The sequence below is a fragment of the Ornithodoros turicata genome, chromosome 10, assembly GCF_037126465.1.
Source record: "Ornithodoros turicata isolate Travis chromosome 10, ASM3712646v1, whole genome shotgun sequence".
Taxonomy (NCBI): domain Eukaryota; kingdom Metazoa; phylum Arthropoda; class Arachnida; order Ixodida; family Argasidae; genus Ornithodoros; species Ornithodoros turicata.
The window spans coordinates 4,384,620-4,403,264 of NC_088210.1; the positions used below are offsets into that span (position 1 = coordinate 4,384,620).

The 18,645-nt window shown below is 47.8% G+C and overlaps 1 protein-coding gene across 1 annotated transcript in view; it reads right to left on the bottom strand.

Moving 5' to 3' along the window:
* Positions 1-271: 271 nt before the first annotated feature.
* LOC135370246 (uncharacterized) overlaps positions 272-18,645 on the bottom strand; it is a 49,471-nt gene continuing 31,097 nt past the window's right edge. The window contains exons 3-7 of the mRNA XM_064603950.1: positions 10,970-11,078; positions 10,255-10,296; positions 9,992-10,130; positions 1,334-1,441; positions 272-380 (exon numbers count right to left, since the gene is read on the bottom strand). Coding sequence (XP_064460020.1) covers positions 303-380; positions 1,334-1,441; positions 9,992-10,130; positions 10,255-10,296; positions 10,970-11,001 — 399 coding nt within the window. The 5' untranslated portion in view covers positions 11,002-11,078 and the 3' untranslated portion in view covers positions 272-302. The remainder of the gene's footprint in view (positions 381-1,333; positions 1,442-9,991; positions 10,131-10,254; positions 10,297-10,969; positions 11,079-18,645) is intronic.

An 18,645-nucleotide genomic window follows, 5' to 3' on the forward strand; every position in this document is an offset into this window, starting at 1 on the left:
AAGCTCACGATTGGTTAACGCAGACTCACCGCTCAATATAGCGCTAGAAAAGTTGACCGGGGCTCTACTTCGACAAGAGCGGTTTTATAGCGGTTTTTAGCAATGCGAGGAGGAAAATGTAGCGCAATTTTCTAGCGCTATGTAGCAAAGCGCTATATGTGGGAACTGGCCTTAAGGCTTGCATAATTTCGCTAGTTGTGTCACAAGACGTCACATCGTTTGTGCCATACATTGTAAATAAAATACTCATTTATTTCAATAGCGGGTGACACCCATCTTTATTGACTGGTGTAGCGTAAGAATTATTGCTTTTTGGGCTTCTTCTTTGAGCCCTTCCTCTTGAGCGAACTCCGTAGTATACACGTGTTCATGAAGCACATCTGAAACAATCAGTAGAAAATACCTCAGCCAATTCCAGCAAAGTGAGTAGCATCAAGTGAAATAGAGAGGGCAGCACTAATTGAAGCCTTTCTTCTTCTTTTTTTTTTCTTCTCTTTTTTTTGCACAGCTAACGCGGTTTGATAAAATTCAGCAGCCAACAGAGTCTGCCGCACACATGTGTTCAGCTTCTTCTTCTGTTGCGTACATCAATTATCGCGACTTCGAAGGGAACGTGTCATCTACATGCAAGTTTTCACTTAGTCGTCGCGTATTCAGCACGGTGTCCGTTATAGGCTACGACTTACGAACGCATGACCGAATCGCTTCCGTCAAACTTTGTAACTAGACGCTTGCACAGAGAATGATGCGCTACATTTTTTTGTGCAAAGCGTTCCTTCCAAATTTGTCGGAAGCGATTCAGTCAGACATTCGTAAATCGTAGCCTTCAGCGGACACAGTTACATAGCGTAAGTTTTCTACTAAAAGAAAACGAAACGTAGGAGCTGGGTCGTTTTTCCGTTGTTCGTCAGCAACACGGGCACCCACTAACTTTCCCTGTCATTAAAAATCCGGCAGCGAGCGCAGTTTGGGAGAAGAATTCAGGGGCGCTTTAGCGGTAAATGCGAGAGAAATGCGTTAGAATTAAGCGCTAGAATTACGTGCCCACTCTCGTTGTGTAAACCTCCTCTCTGGCCACGCACACACGACTGATAATTGGTTCTGCTGCACAAAATATTCTTCACTGAAAAGCTCTCAAGAAAAATTCCAGTGAGAATTCTGTCGGCCCTCGCTTGATTATCCATCTTAAGATTCCGATATCGATATTTGTCTTCAAGCGAGAAACACAAAGAGGAAACATATTTAACATAAAGCATAAGCAGCAACACAAACAACCCTGCTATATAAAATACATATAGTGAAGTTTGCAAAGCGCCAGTCACTGATTATTTACCTCTTTCTTTCTCTTGCCGCATCCGAAGCCATCTGGCGCTGAAGTTTTTCGGGTTTCTCTCGTCATGTTCTTCCAACAACAACTTAGGGTGCAACCATCCTTAAGGGTCTGCATAGTGGCAAAAACAGATTAGAAACTTTCATCCGCGGTATTACTTGGGAGCTATTCTCGTCAAAAGTAATCGAGCTCGATTACTTTACGTCACGAACTGTTGGGCAGAGCTACGAGAACAAGCTCCGCCCATAGGCTCCCCTTATCTATCCCTAGCCGGTATCGTCGTCCACCGGTGTCTCTAGCGCATGAACAGAAGGAAGGTCGCGCTTTCCTACGACGACATCGGGAAGCCATGTGCTATACTGAATTAACGACAGGGAGGAAAGGAGGGAAAAGCGTGGCGCATAGGTGTAAACGTGTATTACAATTAATGTGATGTGGTGATATTCCGTTCACTGTGGAATAACCTTTATGTGCATAGATTGCGAAACATTGCGCATTTCGCCACGTTGGGAGTCAAGTGGCGTCACGCTGTAGGCTATGCACTCTACGCGCACATATCGCATGTCGGCACAAATTTCTCTTTCACGGATCACGGTGTTCACGATACAACCTACAACCTTCCGCTTGCGGCGAGAACACGCGGAAGGGCGACCTTGCTGTGATATGGGCACGGGCACTCCGATAAAGCGCGAAGATTGCAGGATCAAGGGCTCGACTATTGGTTGAGGACGCGTGGCATTCACCTCTGTTCTTCACGCCTTCTTCGCGTAACGACCAATGATAGGCGACACACAAAGTAATCGAGGTCGATTACTTTGACGAGAATAGCTCCCTCGAATGATCAAGCGAACGCGACGCGGTGCTGACAAATATACGTTATTAGGAATATCTCACGGGCAAAACAATTAGCTGATAAAGTCACTGATTGTTCGCTTCGTGTCTTCTCTACGCAGTGAATCATGTAGGTGGGTGAGGCGAACTAGATGTCACATAAGTTCGAAATTATTTGTTCCGTTGAACTGATTATTTAATGTTATTGTTTCGTCGCAACTTGAGGTTTGTCGGATTCATTCAACTGTTTCGCAATAGTTACCGCAACAAGCCTATATGTAGGCGGGAGGGTAGCTCCTCAGTTTCTCCGAAGTAGCTCCGGCTTTCCAAGTTCTTGTAATGTTTTCGAAACGGAAGAGGAAGGCAAAACCGTGGTGCAAATATCGTTGGGACGGAAGGTGGTTCCAGTCCAAACTTGTTCGGGGTACAAAAGAGTTGGATAATAAATCGGTCTGGCGGAGCGGTATTCCCACCTTATGTTGATGAGATAAACGAGGGTGCAGTGAGCAAATGTTCTTTTAGTATTGGATTGTGGAAATAAATGAGTGAGGCGCGAAAAAGAGTAAGGCGACTCCGTTTCCGACGTAGTGATAGAGGTTCTAATGATAATGAAGCCTTCATAGATGTAACACTCGCTGTTCTGTTGAAGTTAGCTAAGTTGAAACGAGCCGCGCGGATTTGAATGCCCTGAAGTTGAAGGATTAATGTGGAGTGAGTTGTGTGCCAGACAGATGATGCATATTCAAGCATGGGACGAACTAGAGTCTTAGTGTTAACTTGAGATCTACACGAGCCACGGAATAATTTCTTCTAATATATCCGAGGATGCGATTCGCGTTGTTGGTGACATATTCAATGTGCGATTTTCTAGAAAGGTCAGCCGTGAGTAACATGACTAAATATTTGTATGTGGTTGCGGACTGCAGCCGGTTATGGCTAATGCTGTAGCAATGGCTGACACCTTGCTGCCGCACGACACCTAGACACGTGCATATCTTTGCATTTATGGAGGTTAAGCTCCATGCCCCATTGAGTACAACAGCCAAATATTTGTGCTAGATCAGACTGTAGGTTATTTTTGTCAGAACTGTTAGTGACTTCGCGGGGGGGGGGGGGGGGGGGACGATGTGCAGCAAAAAGAAAAGTATGGCGTAGAGTTCCGCAGCTGTGGATGATAAGGTTGGCGACCTTCAACTACGCCTTCGTCGGGGATGACAAATTGAAAAATGACAAACGCGGACTTGCCATTTCGAGATGCGCCATCGGTGTAAGCGGCGGTAGAGGTGGAAAACTTCACGTCCACGAGAGCATACAAATGGCTCGAAGGACTGCAGGGGGAACCTGAGCTCTGCGGACCTAGAGGTCAGGAAGACGCGCGAAGATAGGTGGCACAGGCATAGACCAGGGGGCGTTCGGCGGTGTGACAGACCGAGGTTTGAAGCGGGTGAGAGCGTGGCGTGTTCTTTGCGTCACGCTATGGAAATCAGTTTAAAGACGGTATTGAATTTTCCTGAGGAGTGGGTGACGGGGAACGACGACAAACCTTTGCAGAGATTGATTGATTGCAACGTAGTTAGCGTGTGTATAGTCGCGGATATCTTTATGACGCTTAGGCAATGCTTTTTGTTTGACACTAGAGTCAATTGTGAAATGAACCGTTTGATAATCACTCAGACGTTCTAAACAAGCGAGAGATGATACAGTCAGGCTTTGTTGTCAATACCAGATCCAAAATGGATGAGGAGGTCGACGTGATCCTAGTTGATTCGTTAACAAGCTGAACGAAGTTCTAAGTAAACAAGTAAACTAAGGAAATCGTGACATTCCGCGGAAAACGGTAGAATCGAAGACGGCGATGTAGACCACAATATATTAGGATAATTAAAAAGACACAAAAGGAACACCGGCATGCCTGCATGACGGACAGTAATGAAATTAATGACATCATGAAGTAATCTTGCAAACGGCGATTAGTGAGACGGGGGGCGATAACAGACACCAGAAATAATTTTGCTAAAAGAATGTACAATCGACACCCACAGAATTTCAAGGTCACAAGTACATTATTACACATAAAAGGAGTTCCGATGACACAGCTACGAGTACACCACCGCACGTTCTACAACCCTTATCAGCACGGTACACATTGAAGGGTTTAACAGATGGGAAAAAGTTCATGATTAGACACTTTCGCAGAGAACCACGTTTCTGTAAGCACTATGGCATGTATCAATAATGTGGGTTAGTTCATCGCGTTTTTGAGTAAGCTACATCAGATATGGCGGAATCAAGATTTACTCCACTGCTCCTCTCTGGTTGTTATGCAGTCGAGGTGCTGGGCGTGGCTGGAGCAACAGTGCCATCAGGGATAGCTTTTTGTTTGGCTCTAATGTTAGCATTCGTGACTGTGTGGCTGCTTTCCGTAACGGCACTGAATTTAGGAGCCGCTGGCACAAGTTGAGTGATAACATCACGGGCAGAGTCATAGTCAAAACATTTGTTACCCGCGTGTAATCTATTGTACTGAAGATGGAAAGGCGTATGAAGCGATCGACCATATTCAACGATTTTTTTCCTAGCCGAACGGCTTGCTAAAGAAAAGGCTTCAAATACCGGTACCTTGGTGCCCTTTAAACGTATTTTCGATTTAAGCATTTTATCTTTTATTTTGAAGGACGAGAATTTAACTATAATGGGTCTCGTTTTGGTCTCAGAAAAAAAATCCCATTTTGTGCGGCTGAGCAATATGCCGTCGCGCTCTATTGCGACCTGCATTGAGTCGCGAATACAGTTGATCACTGCACTTTCTGATTCTTCCCACGTTTCGTGTAGTTAATCGGGCAGACCATGAATCACAATATTGTCACGTCGAGACCTGTCCTCCAAGTCGTTCGATCGCGCAATTCTCACTTTTAATAGTCGCGTTAATCATACGCAGTTCTATCAGCTCACTTTGAACTGCATAAATAGACTAGACGCGTTTTTCAACAGAGTCAAGGCGAGTGTTGATATTAGGCAGCTTCCTCTCGATTGTTTGTTGATTCTTCTTTATCGTCTGGGCTGATTCGATGAGAGATTTTTTACCATCGCCCAGCGTTGCTGTCCGTTTATTTACTTCATGCAGCAGCTCAATAACCTCATCCAGTTGCTTAATTTGTGGCTGCGCGGAGTTGGCACCATTTTTAGGACCCGGATTACTTTCAACATCTTCGCGTAACAATATATATTTGGAAAGAACAACGCAGTCGGAAAATAGACTGAAGTACATACGTGGGCTCGGCACAACGAGCAAAAAACTGTCATCACTACATACAGTAGAGGAGTAAGTGACCTGGATAACGAGAACGGCATGTTTAGCGAACATTGCAAACGGACATTCGCCGAGCCCACTGAAGATGTTGCAGTCGAGCAGAGCTCTTGTAGTAATGCTGTGTGACGTAGTTTGTGATGATCCAATCAGAAAGCATGGTTCATCCAAGCGTATGGATAAAGTTCGAAGTGGGTCACGCTCCTGAGACAGAGGTGCTTGTAGAAATGATTCAGTACTGAAGAAGTCGTGTTCTACCGGACGCTGGCACATATCGCTTGGGGTGCTGTCTGCCACCAACAGGCTTAATACGCTCATTCGTTCGTCTGGATCTTGCACTGCACGTGTCACTTTTTCTGGGGTATGTTAGTCTGGTGAATTTCGTGTGCTTCAACATCGCCTCATTCGCGGCAAGCTTCAACAATGGCGGCAAGGCATGTGATCACTGATGATCATGCCTTATGCTGGCTCGCATCTCTGAAGGATCCCTCAGGTCGTCTACGACGCTGGACGTTGCGGCCCCAGGAATGAGACTTCGCCGTGTCCCAACTTGACCCAAACTGCTTTCTCTCCGAGCAACTTCGGGGACCAGACGCTTAGCCCCCTCATTTATCACATTGACGCCATCTATCCGTTCACAGACACGAAGCTCATCCGCAAAGATAAACACTTCGTGCTCCATAATGGAAAATTATAATTACACGCCAGACGGCGCTCGCCTTTTGCTAGTGGTTCTGCATCACCTGCGGAACGCAGTCCTTCGCTCCCTTTATGATGACCCCACTGCTGGACATTTGGGGTTCTTTAAAAGGTATCAGCGTCTTCGACGCAAGTTCTTCTGGCCCTACTTATACAAGAATGTGCACAAATGCATGATGTCATGTCAGCTCTGCCAACGGCGCAGGACTCCTGCCTTAACTCCCGGTCCTCTCGAACCTTTACCGCCTGCAATCCATCCTTTCGAACGGGTCAGCATCGACCTCTCCGGGTCGTTATCCCTATCAGCCTCGGGTAACTGCTGTATATAGTCACTGCCATCGACAAGTCGAGTCGGTACGTCGTTGCTTCTGCGCTGCAGACAGCTATCGCACAGACATCGCCCCTAGTGTCCTCGTAAGCGATGAAGCGAATCCTCCAGGAGATCCTCGCCGCCTGTTCAGTCAGCCGTTGACTTCGTCTTATGACTCCCAGCCGAACGGCCCCACCGAGCGTTGCAACCATACTCTGGTTGACATGAGGACCTCTTTACATTTTTCCCCGGTACGACAGCTGGGACGTCATACTACCCTATCTTGTCTTCGCTTACAACACGCAATCTACAACACAGTTCAGCCCATTTTCCCTCTTACATGGTCGTGAACCAGTGCACACCGTGGACACGCTATTCCCCTACGTCCGTGACCTCACGAACGCTGTCCCGCAAGCGTTACACGTCGTGCCGAAGAGTGCTGCCAAATTGCTCCTTATCGCACTTTCGATGTCTAAACTTCCGCAGCGCACCAGTACGAAAAAACTGATCCTCCAGTGACGGCGACCGTGCAGGCGACCTCGTCTGGCAATGGGATCCCCTCCGCGAGTCTGAACTGTCCCCTAAATTCCTCTTCAACAAGGTCGGCCCGTACCGAGTCATACGCGCGCTTTCCAACGTCAAATACTTCATTCAGCCCTTGGACGCCCCACAGACCATCGTGGCCGTTGGTCGCGAGCTCCTGGCCATATATCTCACCGTCAAGCAGTTTCGCCATTTCTTGGAGGGCCGACAATTCACTGCATTCACCGATCATAAGCCCCTCGTCTACGCATTTTCTTCATGCAGCACAAGCTACACCCCTCGTGAGACCCGCCACCTCGCATTCATCTCGGAGTTCACCACAGACGGAGTTCAGCACATCAGTGGTGCAGATAATGTGGTGGCGGACGCTCTCAGTCGCGTCAACTTCATTGGGACCACCTGTCAGTCTTCGCTCCTCGACGCACTGGCCCAGGCCCAATCATCCGATCAAGAACTCGCATCTTTCAGAAGTGACCCTTCGTCTTCCTTAACCATAGAGGATGTCGGCCTGCCAGGCGCTACACATCCTGTCGCGTGGTCACGTCACAAGGTCGACCCCGCCCATTTGTTCCGGCGGCACTTCGACGAGAAGTCTTCTCGACCTATCATTCATTGTCCTATCCTGGCATACGCGCAACTCAAGAACTCATTTCTCGGCGCTACGTCTGGCCCTTCATGAAGAAGGACATCAAGCGCTGGGTTCAAGCCTGCATTCCGTGTCAGCGGTCTAAGGTTCACAGGCACACCCGCCTCAATCCTTCTCAGTTTCCCGCGAGACAGCCGCTTCGCTCACATCCACATCGACTTGGTGGGAGCACTCCCAATATCATCCTGCTATCGTTACATCTTCATTATCATTGACCGCTTCACCCGTTGGCCCGAGGCTGTACCGGTACCCGACGCCACTGCATCCACAGTTACAGCCGCCCTCTTGAACACCTGGGTGTCGCGCTTCGGTGTAGCCTCTATCATCACGTGAGACCGAGGTCCCAGTTCGAGTCCGCCCTCTTCTCTAGACTCGTCAACACACTGGGCTGCAAGCTGATTCGAACGACTGCCTACCACCCGGCGTCAAACGGCCTCGTGGAGCGCTTCCATCGGCAGCTCAAGGCCGCATTACGGTCATCCCCCGAAACTCCTTGGCCTGAAGCCCTACCCATTGTCCTGCTGGGAATCCGCTCTGCGTTCAAGCCAGATTTCGAGTGTTCCTCGGCAGAGCTCGTGTATGGTATGGCGCTCCGGTTGCCCGGTGACCTCGTGTCACCCCCATCTACTCCCGCCGTACTCCCACCATCCGATTTCGTCACCCGCCTACGCAGTACCATGGCTGCCTTGCGCCCTGCACCTTCCCGTTCCTACTCTGGGCGTTCCAACCAACATCCTGACCTGTGCAGCTCTACACACGTTTTCCTTCGCTGTGATAGAGTGCGAAAACCTCTGCAGCCTCCCTACACCGGTCCGCACCGCGTTTTGAGCCGAGCGGCCAGGTATTACACCGTTCTCGTCAACGGGAAAGAAGAAAATGTCAGCATCGAGCGCCTAAAGCCTGCGTTTCTCGATACCCATCCACCTCCCTCGACCTCCATCGACCTCCCCAACTCGCCCTCTCATCTTCCTCGCCCGGTCCAGGCTTATCCCCTCCATCGACCTTACGCCGTTCCGTGAGCTGGTCCAAAAACCTAGTCCGCACCCGTCGCCTTCCAGCGACGCGCTAGGAGGGGGGTGGGATTTGTGGCTGCTTTGCCATCGGCATCACGGCGCCGCTGTTGTTGAGGCGCGAGCAAAATAAACGTTCGTTCACTTGCTCCCTTGCGAGCTACCAGGAAGGTTGTTCCTTACTTGTGTCACTTGCTGCTACACGTTCAACTGAGTCCGCCCATATGTCGCGCCTCAAGCCATGTGTTGACCGTGCTTCATGAACGCCTCCGTCCTACATCTCGTGTGCTTCGCCCGGGGTGGCTTACTATGGGCTTACTCCACCGGGAAGGGGGTGGGGCAACTGTGAGACAGATGTCATCCTCGTCGTCCTCATCCTCATCGTCATCACAACAAAGCTCACTTTTCAAAGAAACCTAACGCTATTGACATCAGGAGGTGCCAAAAACCTTGTAAGAACACATGCCGTTGACCGCATGATTCCATGTGGTACAGTTTTTATTATAATTCGTTGACACGCTTTCTGTGACACCCTGTACATATATAAACATACTACAAATTATACACATATGCTCAACGTGTTCATATGCTCAATATGTGCCTTCAAATCTCTCTTTCTGGATACCGTAGGACTTCGATCCATATTGTGAAGGGCGTCATTATTTCATTGCCCGCATCACTACCCGCAGTGGGATAGAGTATCGCCCCTGGCGATGAAAGATGAAAGTGTTTTTCGATATGTTTTGTCTTGTAGTATCAAACCGGCAGCTTGGGGTGGAATTTCGACATTGTACAGGCTTAAAAATTGGCTTCACTGCATTATCTACTCGTGGGCAGCCACCATTGCCGAATGGCATGGCTCTCCCTCCCGATTTGTTGAGACTGCGAGGCGCACGCCCTCTGGTGACACTTAACATTGATATAAATTATCGCAAAAGAAAAGTACACGCTCCGTTTCCCCTCGAATCATGAAGGACATCCTACGCAAAGGAGGACAGAAAGCGTGTTACGTCTCTCTCTCTCTTACGTGTTACGTCACTGTTATTTGTAGATGCCGAAAGTATATGCACCTGAGGTTTTTTTTTTTTTCAGGGGATATTTTCTCCGGGAACTTTTTTTTTTCACGGGCGTTTTTTTTCGGTTCCTGAATATAATTACGTGCAGAAAGCGACACAGATCCAAGTGAACAAGAACATTCAGTGTAAACGCGCCGTGGCCGGTTCTCATATATGCAGTAAGTCCGCAGGTAAGAAACCCGCGCCCTGAGCCCAAAAGGGTCTCTCCCTTCATGCCCCATCTTTAAACGTCCTCGTACCTCACATAATGAGAAGGCATCGCTGTTGCCTGCAAACTCTTTGCAATAGACGGTTCCGTCGAGGACTTCTCCTGGAAGCTGGGTCACGTTGCTACGCACACCCTGCGGTTTCTTCTTCAAACAAGTCTTGGACTTGGTCCTGCAAAATGTAACCCCAATCGTGTCTACCATCAGTGCATAACTTGTTTCCCACAAGGCTTCTATAGCCGACATCCTAAACGGACGCCAGCGGGGGTACTTGCACCAGAACTGCTTAGGCTTACTTCAGATTTGCTGCTACCCCGCCAGTCTCATCACTTCCAAGGCTGTAATGGCAAGCACACAGTAGTATGTAATCACAGTCTCTTGAAAGCGCTAAGAAAGTTAGCTGAAGTCTCAGCTGTAACGTTTTCCTGAGAAGTGCATCATTATCGAGAACTTTGTAATGCTGCTGTCCTGTTTTACAGTTCTTGAAGATATCGAACCCAAGCGCTCGTGGGGCCCAGACGAACGCAACGGTGTATTCCCAGAACCGCGCTTCGAGCTTTGCATGCTCCAGTGTTTGGCAGTGTGTCCGTCCGGTGCCCTCCTTATTTGTTTTTAGCAATGGTTTATCGGTTTTACTTTGTATGCGCACCCCATTTTTTAAGCGCAGCGTGGGGACCTCATTACTGACTTGTGTAGCTCTTGCGGCCGGCGAGAATCTCCGTTACATCTACAAACAGTCCAGAGCATTGACGAAAGCATCAAAAATATATAAACGAGCTTTTTCCTCATTTCTTTTTTACCCCATGCGTTTATTTGTCGATGCCTCGTTTCTATTCTTAGCATTTGCTGGCTGTGTCGGTATTGCAATGGAGGAACGCGAGCAAACCGCTCAGCGTTACGGAAGACCCATCCCGTAACGGGGGACCGTTGCGTGCATTATAGCGCTAGAAATTTGGGTTCCGTTATTCTTACCGCACCCTATTCACCAATCCATTGATCGCGGGTACTTACAGTCTGAGAATGCCGAACATGATACTTTCCATCTTGTCAAAGTCCGGAATATACAAGCCGGCCGCCACTCCCTTTCTGGGTGTGCAAATTGTGCCGCTTGGGCTCCAGGCTGCAATAATTAAGATATTCCAGCAATAAAGAGCACTGTACTGGAATGCACTATAAGTATCTCTTCAGAACAAGTCAGTAACATCGTGCAGACAGCTTCTCGTCAGAATCACAGAGATTCGGTTTCTATCCTTAGCTCCTGAGCGTTAGCCCTCCAAGGGTGCGCTGTTTCGGTTTTGGCTCATTTGCATGGCAAAATTCGGCGTTGGATATTCAGCGTACGTGCTATTTTTAGGGCAAATAATGGCGTTGAACGACGGCTGTCTCCCATTTAGCTGTCTCACTTTTGCTGAACAGCCCAAAATTACTCAATACCGCAATTGAAATGTAATTAAACTGCGTTATAGTTGCTACCAAAAAGTAATGCCGTCCCATAGCCTCCTATATACTACAAGCCTGACCAATGAGACAAATGCGGCCGTTCACGCAACCGCAGGGGGGGGGGGGGGGCGCCAGTTTCGTAGGTCAGAAACACGGACAGTCAGAGCAGTCACAACCTTTGCCTACTCCCTAAGTGTACGCTGTCGTGCGCTCGGTGCATACGTTGCTCTACAGTTCTTTGCGGAGATAAGCGACCTGGATGGGCGCATGCTGTGCAGGCTGTGTCATTGCTCGATAAGCCAGTGGTTATCGAAAGACGCCGTGCCAGTTAGCGTTGGTACAGTCTCTTTTGGGTGTCATATCATTTTTCCGCCTGTCAGACGCCGCCGGTTGTAATCTGCAGTCTGTATGTAGGAAGACGGCGTCATGACCAATACTGCTGATATCGCATCGAGGTGGCTATCACCGACCGATGAAACTAGCGCCACCAATGTGGACGACAGCGCCTGTGTATTTCGGTATCATTGGGCAGGCATGTAACAACCAGATATATTTTGTTCTGTGCGTCACAAAGACTGTCACTGTCTCTTATTGCAAAAAGCTGTTGTCGCGGCGTAGAAGCAACTGACTTTCGAAGTGGCCGTCGGTAAGGCTGCCCCTGTTATGACTGAACGTGTCTTTGGCCATGCTGAAGATTCCCTCGACTGATGCAGAGATAGCAAACGCGCTGTTGTAGTCAGTGAACACGGCTTTGGTCATGGGAATTAAGGGCATCAAGACAGGAGAATCCTTGTGATTTCGTGTTGCTTAGCCTCCAGCGTCCAAGCTCGTTCGTGTCTTCCGTGTCGCTCTGATCTCCCCTACCAACCTAGAAGAACTAGTCATCGGGGAGCTCCACTGTGTCTTGCTGCTCCCATAGTCTCTCCTCTAGCCTAATAATTGTGCCTTTCTCCTGTTATACTCCTGCTCAGCAACTTCAGCTGTCCCAGATTCGATATCACAAAGCCAGCTCAGCATGAGTCGCGGATATGTCGCTGATGCAATGAAAGTACTCAAAACCAAGTGCCAACACAGAACACATACCCAATTCGTTTGCAAAAATAATGTGTCTGGCGCTAATTAAAAATTGCACATACATGCCTGACACATATACATGCAAATTGGCGCTAATTAAAAATTAGCGCCAAATGTCATTAAATTACATTACAAACTACATAATGTCAAAACTAATGTAAAAAGTAATTCTTTACTGCAACAGCATTGCAGTAATGACATTGCTCCCCAGGTATGGCAGTACCGTCTTCGAGGGGACGCCCGCCCGGCAAGTGATCTCAAAGATCATTATTGTATTGTATTGCGATATACACCTTGGAGGGCGACTGACCACTCCTCAATGCCACAGTGCAAGCCAGTGAATTATAACATGTGAATTATAATAATTTTTGCGCTGATTATATATATATATATATATATATATATATATATATATATATATATAATGCAGGAAAAAAAGCCATTAAATAAACAAGTAGATGACACTAGACGTGTTTGTTATACAAAATTACATATTAAGATGGCGTCTATGGCTGCACACAGTCAAAACGGATACTCATGGAACGATGCGACAGCACCAGAGGACACGTGTCAGCCCTGGGTAGCTGCGCATCGTTCCATAAGTATCTATATATATATAGGTCGAGGGAAGTACAAAAAAGTGAAACGGTCACGAAGTTTTACAGTTGTGGAAGGAAAAAGACGCGGACAACAGATTTTAGGCAAGTTAGAAACACTAGTTCATTTAATGGGCAGAAATTAAAAGTTGAATGAAAAAACTGAAACTTGAACTGGAACTGAAAAACTGAAACTTTTAATTTCAGCCCATTAAATGAACTAGTGTTTGTAACTTCCCTAAAATCTGTTGTCAGCGTCTGTTTCCTTCCACAACTATATATATATATATATATATATATATATAGACTACAAGTAATGAAGAGACTTGGGAGGCCGTATAAGGGTTAAAAACACTTGCTACTTTTATTACATTAATAATTAAGGGGGCGCTAGGAATAGATTTACAGTTAAGGGTCGACGTTTCGGCAGTCAGCGCTGCCTTCAACAGAACCTTCTGCCTTCTGCCAGAACAGCTGCCTTCTGTTGAAGGCAGCGCTGACTGCCGAAACGTCGACCCCTAACTGTAAATCTATTCCTAGCGCCCCCTTAATTATTAATGTAATAAAAGTAGCAAGTGTTTTTAACCCTTATACGGCCTCCCAAGTCTCTTCATTACTTGTAGTCTATTTGTTTTCGCGTCCATCTGTACTCAGTTATACATTCATATATATATATATACAAAGAGGGGGGGAAAAGCCATTAAAAAATAAGCAAATGATGCTAGACGTGTTTGAAATTCAAACTTACAGATTAAAATGGCTTCTATGGCTGCACGTAGAGAAACAGATACTCATTGAACGATGCGACAGCACCAGAGGACACATGTTTCGCCGTGTTTGCGGCTCATCGGCCCTGGGTAGCTGCGCATCGTTCGGGATTGGCAAACCAGGGGTCACTCAGCGAGTGATATACACCTGGGAGGGTGACTGAGCACTCCTCAATGCCACAGTGCAAGCCAGTGAATTATAAAGAGGGGGAAAAGCCATTAAAAAAATAAGTAAATGATGCTAGACGTGATAGAAATTCAAACTTACAGATTAAAATGGCTTCTATGGCTGTACGTAGAGAAACAGATACTCATTGAACGATGCGACAGCACTAGAGGACACGTGTTTCGCCGTGTTTGCGGCTCATTGGCCCTGGGTAGCTGCGCATCGTTCGGGATTGGCAAACCAGGGGTCACTCAGCGAGCGATATACACCTGGGAGGGTGACTGAGCACTCCTCAATGCCACAGTGCAAGCCAGTGAATTATAAAGAGGGGGGAAAAGCCATTAAAAAATAAGTAAATGATGCTAGACGTGTTTGAAATTCAAACTACCAGATTAAAATGGCTTCTATGGCTGCACGTAGAGAAACAGATACTCATTGAACGATGCGACAGCACCAGAGGACACGTGTTTCGCCGTGTTTGCGGCTCATCGGCCCTGGGTAGCTGCGCATCGTTCGGGATTGGCAAACCAGGGGTCACTCAGCGAGCGATATACACCTGGGAGGGTGACTGAGCACTCCTCAATGCCACAGTGCAAGCCAGTGAATTATAAAGAGGGGGAAAAGCCATTAAAAAAATAAGTAAATGATGCTAGACGTGTTTGAAATTCAAACTTACAGATTAAAATGGCTTCTATGGCTGCACGTAGAGAAACAGATACTCATTGAACGATGCGACAGCACCAGAGGACACGTGTTTCGCCGTGTTTGCGGCTCATCGGCCCTGGGTAGCTGCGCATCGTTCGGGTTTGGCAAACCAGGGGTCACTCAGCGAGCGATATACACCTGGGAGGGTGACTGAGCACTCCTCAATGCCACAGTGCAAGCCAGTGAATTATAAAGATTGATTGATTGATTGATTGATTGATTGATTATGTGTTTAATGGCACAAAGGCAACAAAGGCCATAGAGCGCCAAAACTATGCTGAGTGTGTCGGAGACGATTATGGGAAAGATGATGTGAGAGAGAGTGTGGTAGTTAAAGCCTATCTACAGGTATGAGCGATGAGCGATTGATTGATTGACCAGGATAAGAGAGAGGGGGATGACGATAGCAAGCGAGCATGGCAGTTAGAAGCTATCTACAAGTGTGACAATGAGATATTTACATGAGGAGTTCGGTGATAATGGATAAAAGCGGAGCAATGCTTATCATCTACATCTGACTAAGAAACCCACACGTGGTCAAAAATTTGATTACGTTATCAAACGGCACAAGAGGGGTGTCACCCAGTAGAAGGGCTGGGTGGAGTGGGACATGGTATCTGTAGAATGAAGATGCGACAGCACCAGAGGACACGTGTTTCGCCGTGTTTGCGGCTCATGGGCCCTGGGTAGCTGCGCATCGTTCGGGATTGGCAAAAGAAGCCATTTTAATCTGTAAGTTCGAATTTCAAACACGTCTAGCATCATTTACTTATTTTTTTAATGGCTTTTCCCCCTCTTTGTAATTCACTGGCTTGCACTGTGGCATTGAGGAGTGCTCAGTCACCCTCCCAGGTGTATATCGCTCGCTGAGTGACCCCTGGTTTGCCAATCCCGAACGATGCGCAGCTACCCAGGGCCGATGAGCCGCAAACACGGCGAAACACGTGTCCTCTGGTGCTGTCGCATCGTTCAATGAGTACCTGTTTCTCTACGTGCAGCCATAGAAGCCATTTTAATCTGTAAGTTTGAATTTCAAACACATCTAGCATTATTTACTTATTTTTTTAATGGCTTTTCCCCCTCTTTATAATTCACTGGCTTGCACTGTGGCATTGAGGAATGCTCAGTCACCCTCCCAGGTGTATATCGCTCGCTGAGTGACCCCTGATTTGCCAATCTCGAACGATGCGTAGCTACCCAGGGCCGATGAGCCGCAAACACGGCGAAACACGTGTCCTCTGGTGCTGTCGCATCGTTCAATGAGTATCTGTTTCTCTACTTGCAGCCATAGAAGCCATTTTAATCTGTAATTTTGAATTTCAAACACGTCTAGCATCATTTACTTATTTTTTTAATGGGTTTTCCCCCCTCTTTATAATTCACTGGCATGCACTGTGGCATTGAGGAGTGCTCAGTCACCCTCCCAGGTGTATATCGCTCGCTGAGTGACCCCTGGTTTGCCAATCCCGAACGATGCGCAGCTACCCAGGGCCGATGAGCCGCAAACACGGCGAAGCACGTGTCCTCTGGTGCTGTCGCTGTTGACCTTTGGAGGGGTCTTGACGGCACAGTGGGTGATGCGCGACGGTTTAGTTAAACCCCGAGGAGGTCAAGACAAGAGACAAGCACCTATCTTCGTCGTTCGCCTGGCAGAAGAAGCAAAAAGGTGCTGAGCACGCACGCAAGGTAACTTCACCCTCCCTTGCCACGCGCTGCCAGGATCACTTTATTTTGTCCACTCGAAACCGAAAGTGAAACTAACAAGATTTGCGCTCGACGCAAAAAGGTTCAATCCAACATAGCCCCCCCCCCCCCCCCCCCCCCCCCCCGCGTCAAGCAAATCTGGAAGATGAAAAAAACATCAATAAAAGTCTCTGAAGCCGAAGCCTTTGGCACACACTGCATTCTTTGCGTGTGGCACTGGTTTTGTCAAGGCGTCAGCTATCATGTCTTCGGTGCGTAGAAACGACAGTTTGAACTGCCCTGTTTCGACTTCATTCCTCGCGAACAGGTACTTAAGTTCGAAGTGTTTAGTCCGTTGGTGAAACGTCGGATTCTCAGCTATTTTTATCGCTGACTGGTTGTCACATCGAACTTCTAATACGTCTGTTCCGTAGCTGTTGAGTCCAAGTTCCGCCATGAAGGTTTTGAACCATTTGCCTTCCCTGAGGGCCTCCACAAGAGCGATGTATTCAGCCTCGCAAGTTGAGAGAGCGACGAGCTGTTGCCTTGTGGACCGCCAGCTGACCGTTCCCCGTGACAAGGTATACACATAGGCGCTTCTGGATCTTCCTGTGCCGTTTTCGTTGAAGCTCGCGTCTGTGTACCCTGAAATTGGCTCCTGACACGCAGCGTAAGTTATTCCTACGTCACGGGTTCCCTTTAGGTAACGAAGTATTCGTTTGGCCACTCGGCAGTGGTTTTGCGTGTGGCTTGAATTAAACTGGCTCAAGTAGCTGGTGGCAAATGCAATGTCCGGTCGGGTACCTTGAACCAAGTACATCAAGCTGCCTACGAGAGTCTGGTACGGGACATTGGGGCTACTCTCGACAACTTCAGGTTCTGCGTTTTCATTCTTCGGACATGCATCCATTGGCGTTTTGACTGGCTTACAGTCTTCCATATTAAAACGTTTTAAAATCTCGTCGATGTACTTTGTCTGGCTAATGGTCAGCGTCCTGTGCTCTTTATCATGCTGTACTTGAATCCCTAAGATGTAGGTGGGCTCTCCTAGGTCCTTCAGTTCCACTTCTCTTGCTAGGTTCCTAATTGAGGTCTGTAGGAGAGTCTGGGAGGTAGCCATCATAAGCATGTCATCGACATACACACTAAGAATCACTCTTTCATGTCGTCCTTTGGATAGTACATAGACACATCTGTCGGCTTCGAGTCTTGTGTAGCCCTGTCTCCTCAGGATACCGTCAAGCGTCAGGTAGCATGTTCTACCCGATTGCTTCAATCCGTAGAGTGCCTTTTTCAACAGACAAACTTTGCCGTCTGACGCAGGGTATCCCAGAGGCGGTTCCATGTAAACCGTTTCTTCGAGCGTTCCATGTAGGTATGCCGTTTTGACGTCCAGTTGACGCATTACCATATCTTCCTCCAATCCGATAGCGAGAAGTGTTCGTAGGCTGGTGAGCTTAACTACCGGTGAAAAAGTTTCAAAGTAGTCCACGCCTTCTCTTTGCGAAGCTCCCACGGCCACAAGACGTGCCTTGTACTTGTCTATCTGACCTAATGCGTCCCTCTTGATGCGAAATACCCATTTTGACTTGACGACTTTCATGTCCGGTTTCCTTGTTAGTAGTGTCCAGGTGTTCATGTGATGGAGAGAAGAAAGTTCCTGTTCCATAGCTTCAATCCACTGTTCCTTTTGTGGTGAGCGCATGGCTTCGTCATAGGACTGTGGGTCGGTTTGCTCCTCCGTCACTATTTCACAGTAAGTGACTTTTCTTGGGTCAACTTGTAGACGATTAGGTGGTCTACTTATCCGGGCAGATCGTCGTAACGGGGGGCTTGGAGAAGCCTCATCGGTGTCAGTAGTCTGATCTCCCTCTGAAGTATGGTCATCATGTCTATCAACGCTGTCTTCGATCTCCGCGGAATCTTGGCTTGTGTCTACGTGCTCTGCACTGGCAGTCTCTCCGATGATTGGGACGGCAACAGTTTCTTGCTCCTGTGTCATTGCGCTGAGGCGCTGGGAGTCATAACAAAGGTCGTCTAACCGTTCAGGTATGTACGAGCCTGCATCCAGGAGAGTTGACCCGCGTTGCTCTTCGATGAATTTGACGTCTCTGCTTGCGAAAAATTCACCTTTTGTTGGGTCGTAGAGACGGTAGGCCTTTTAATCGTGGCAGTAACCCACGAAAATGGCTGGTCTGCTTTTCCTGTCCAGTTTGGTTCGTTGCTTTTCAGGTATCCATGCGTATGCGAGGCATC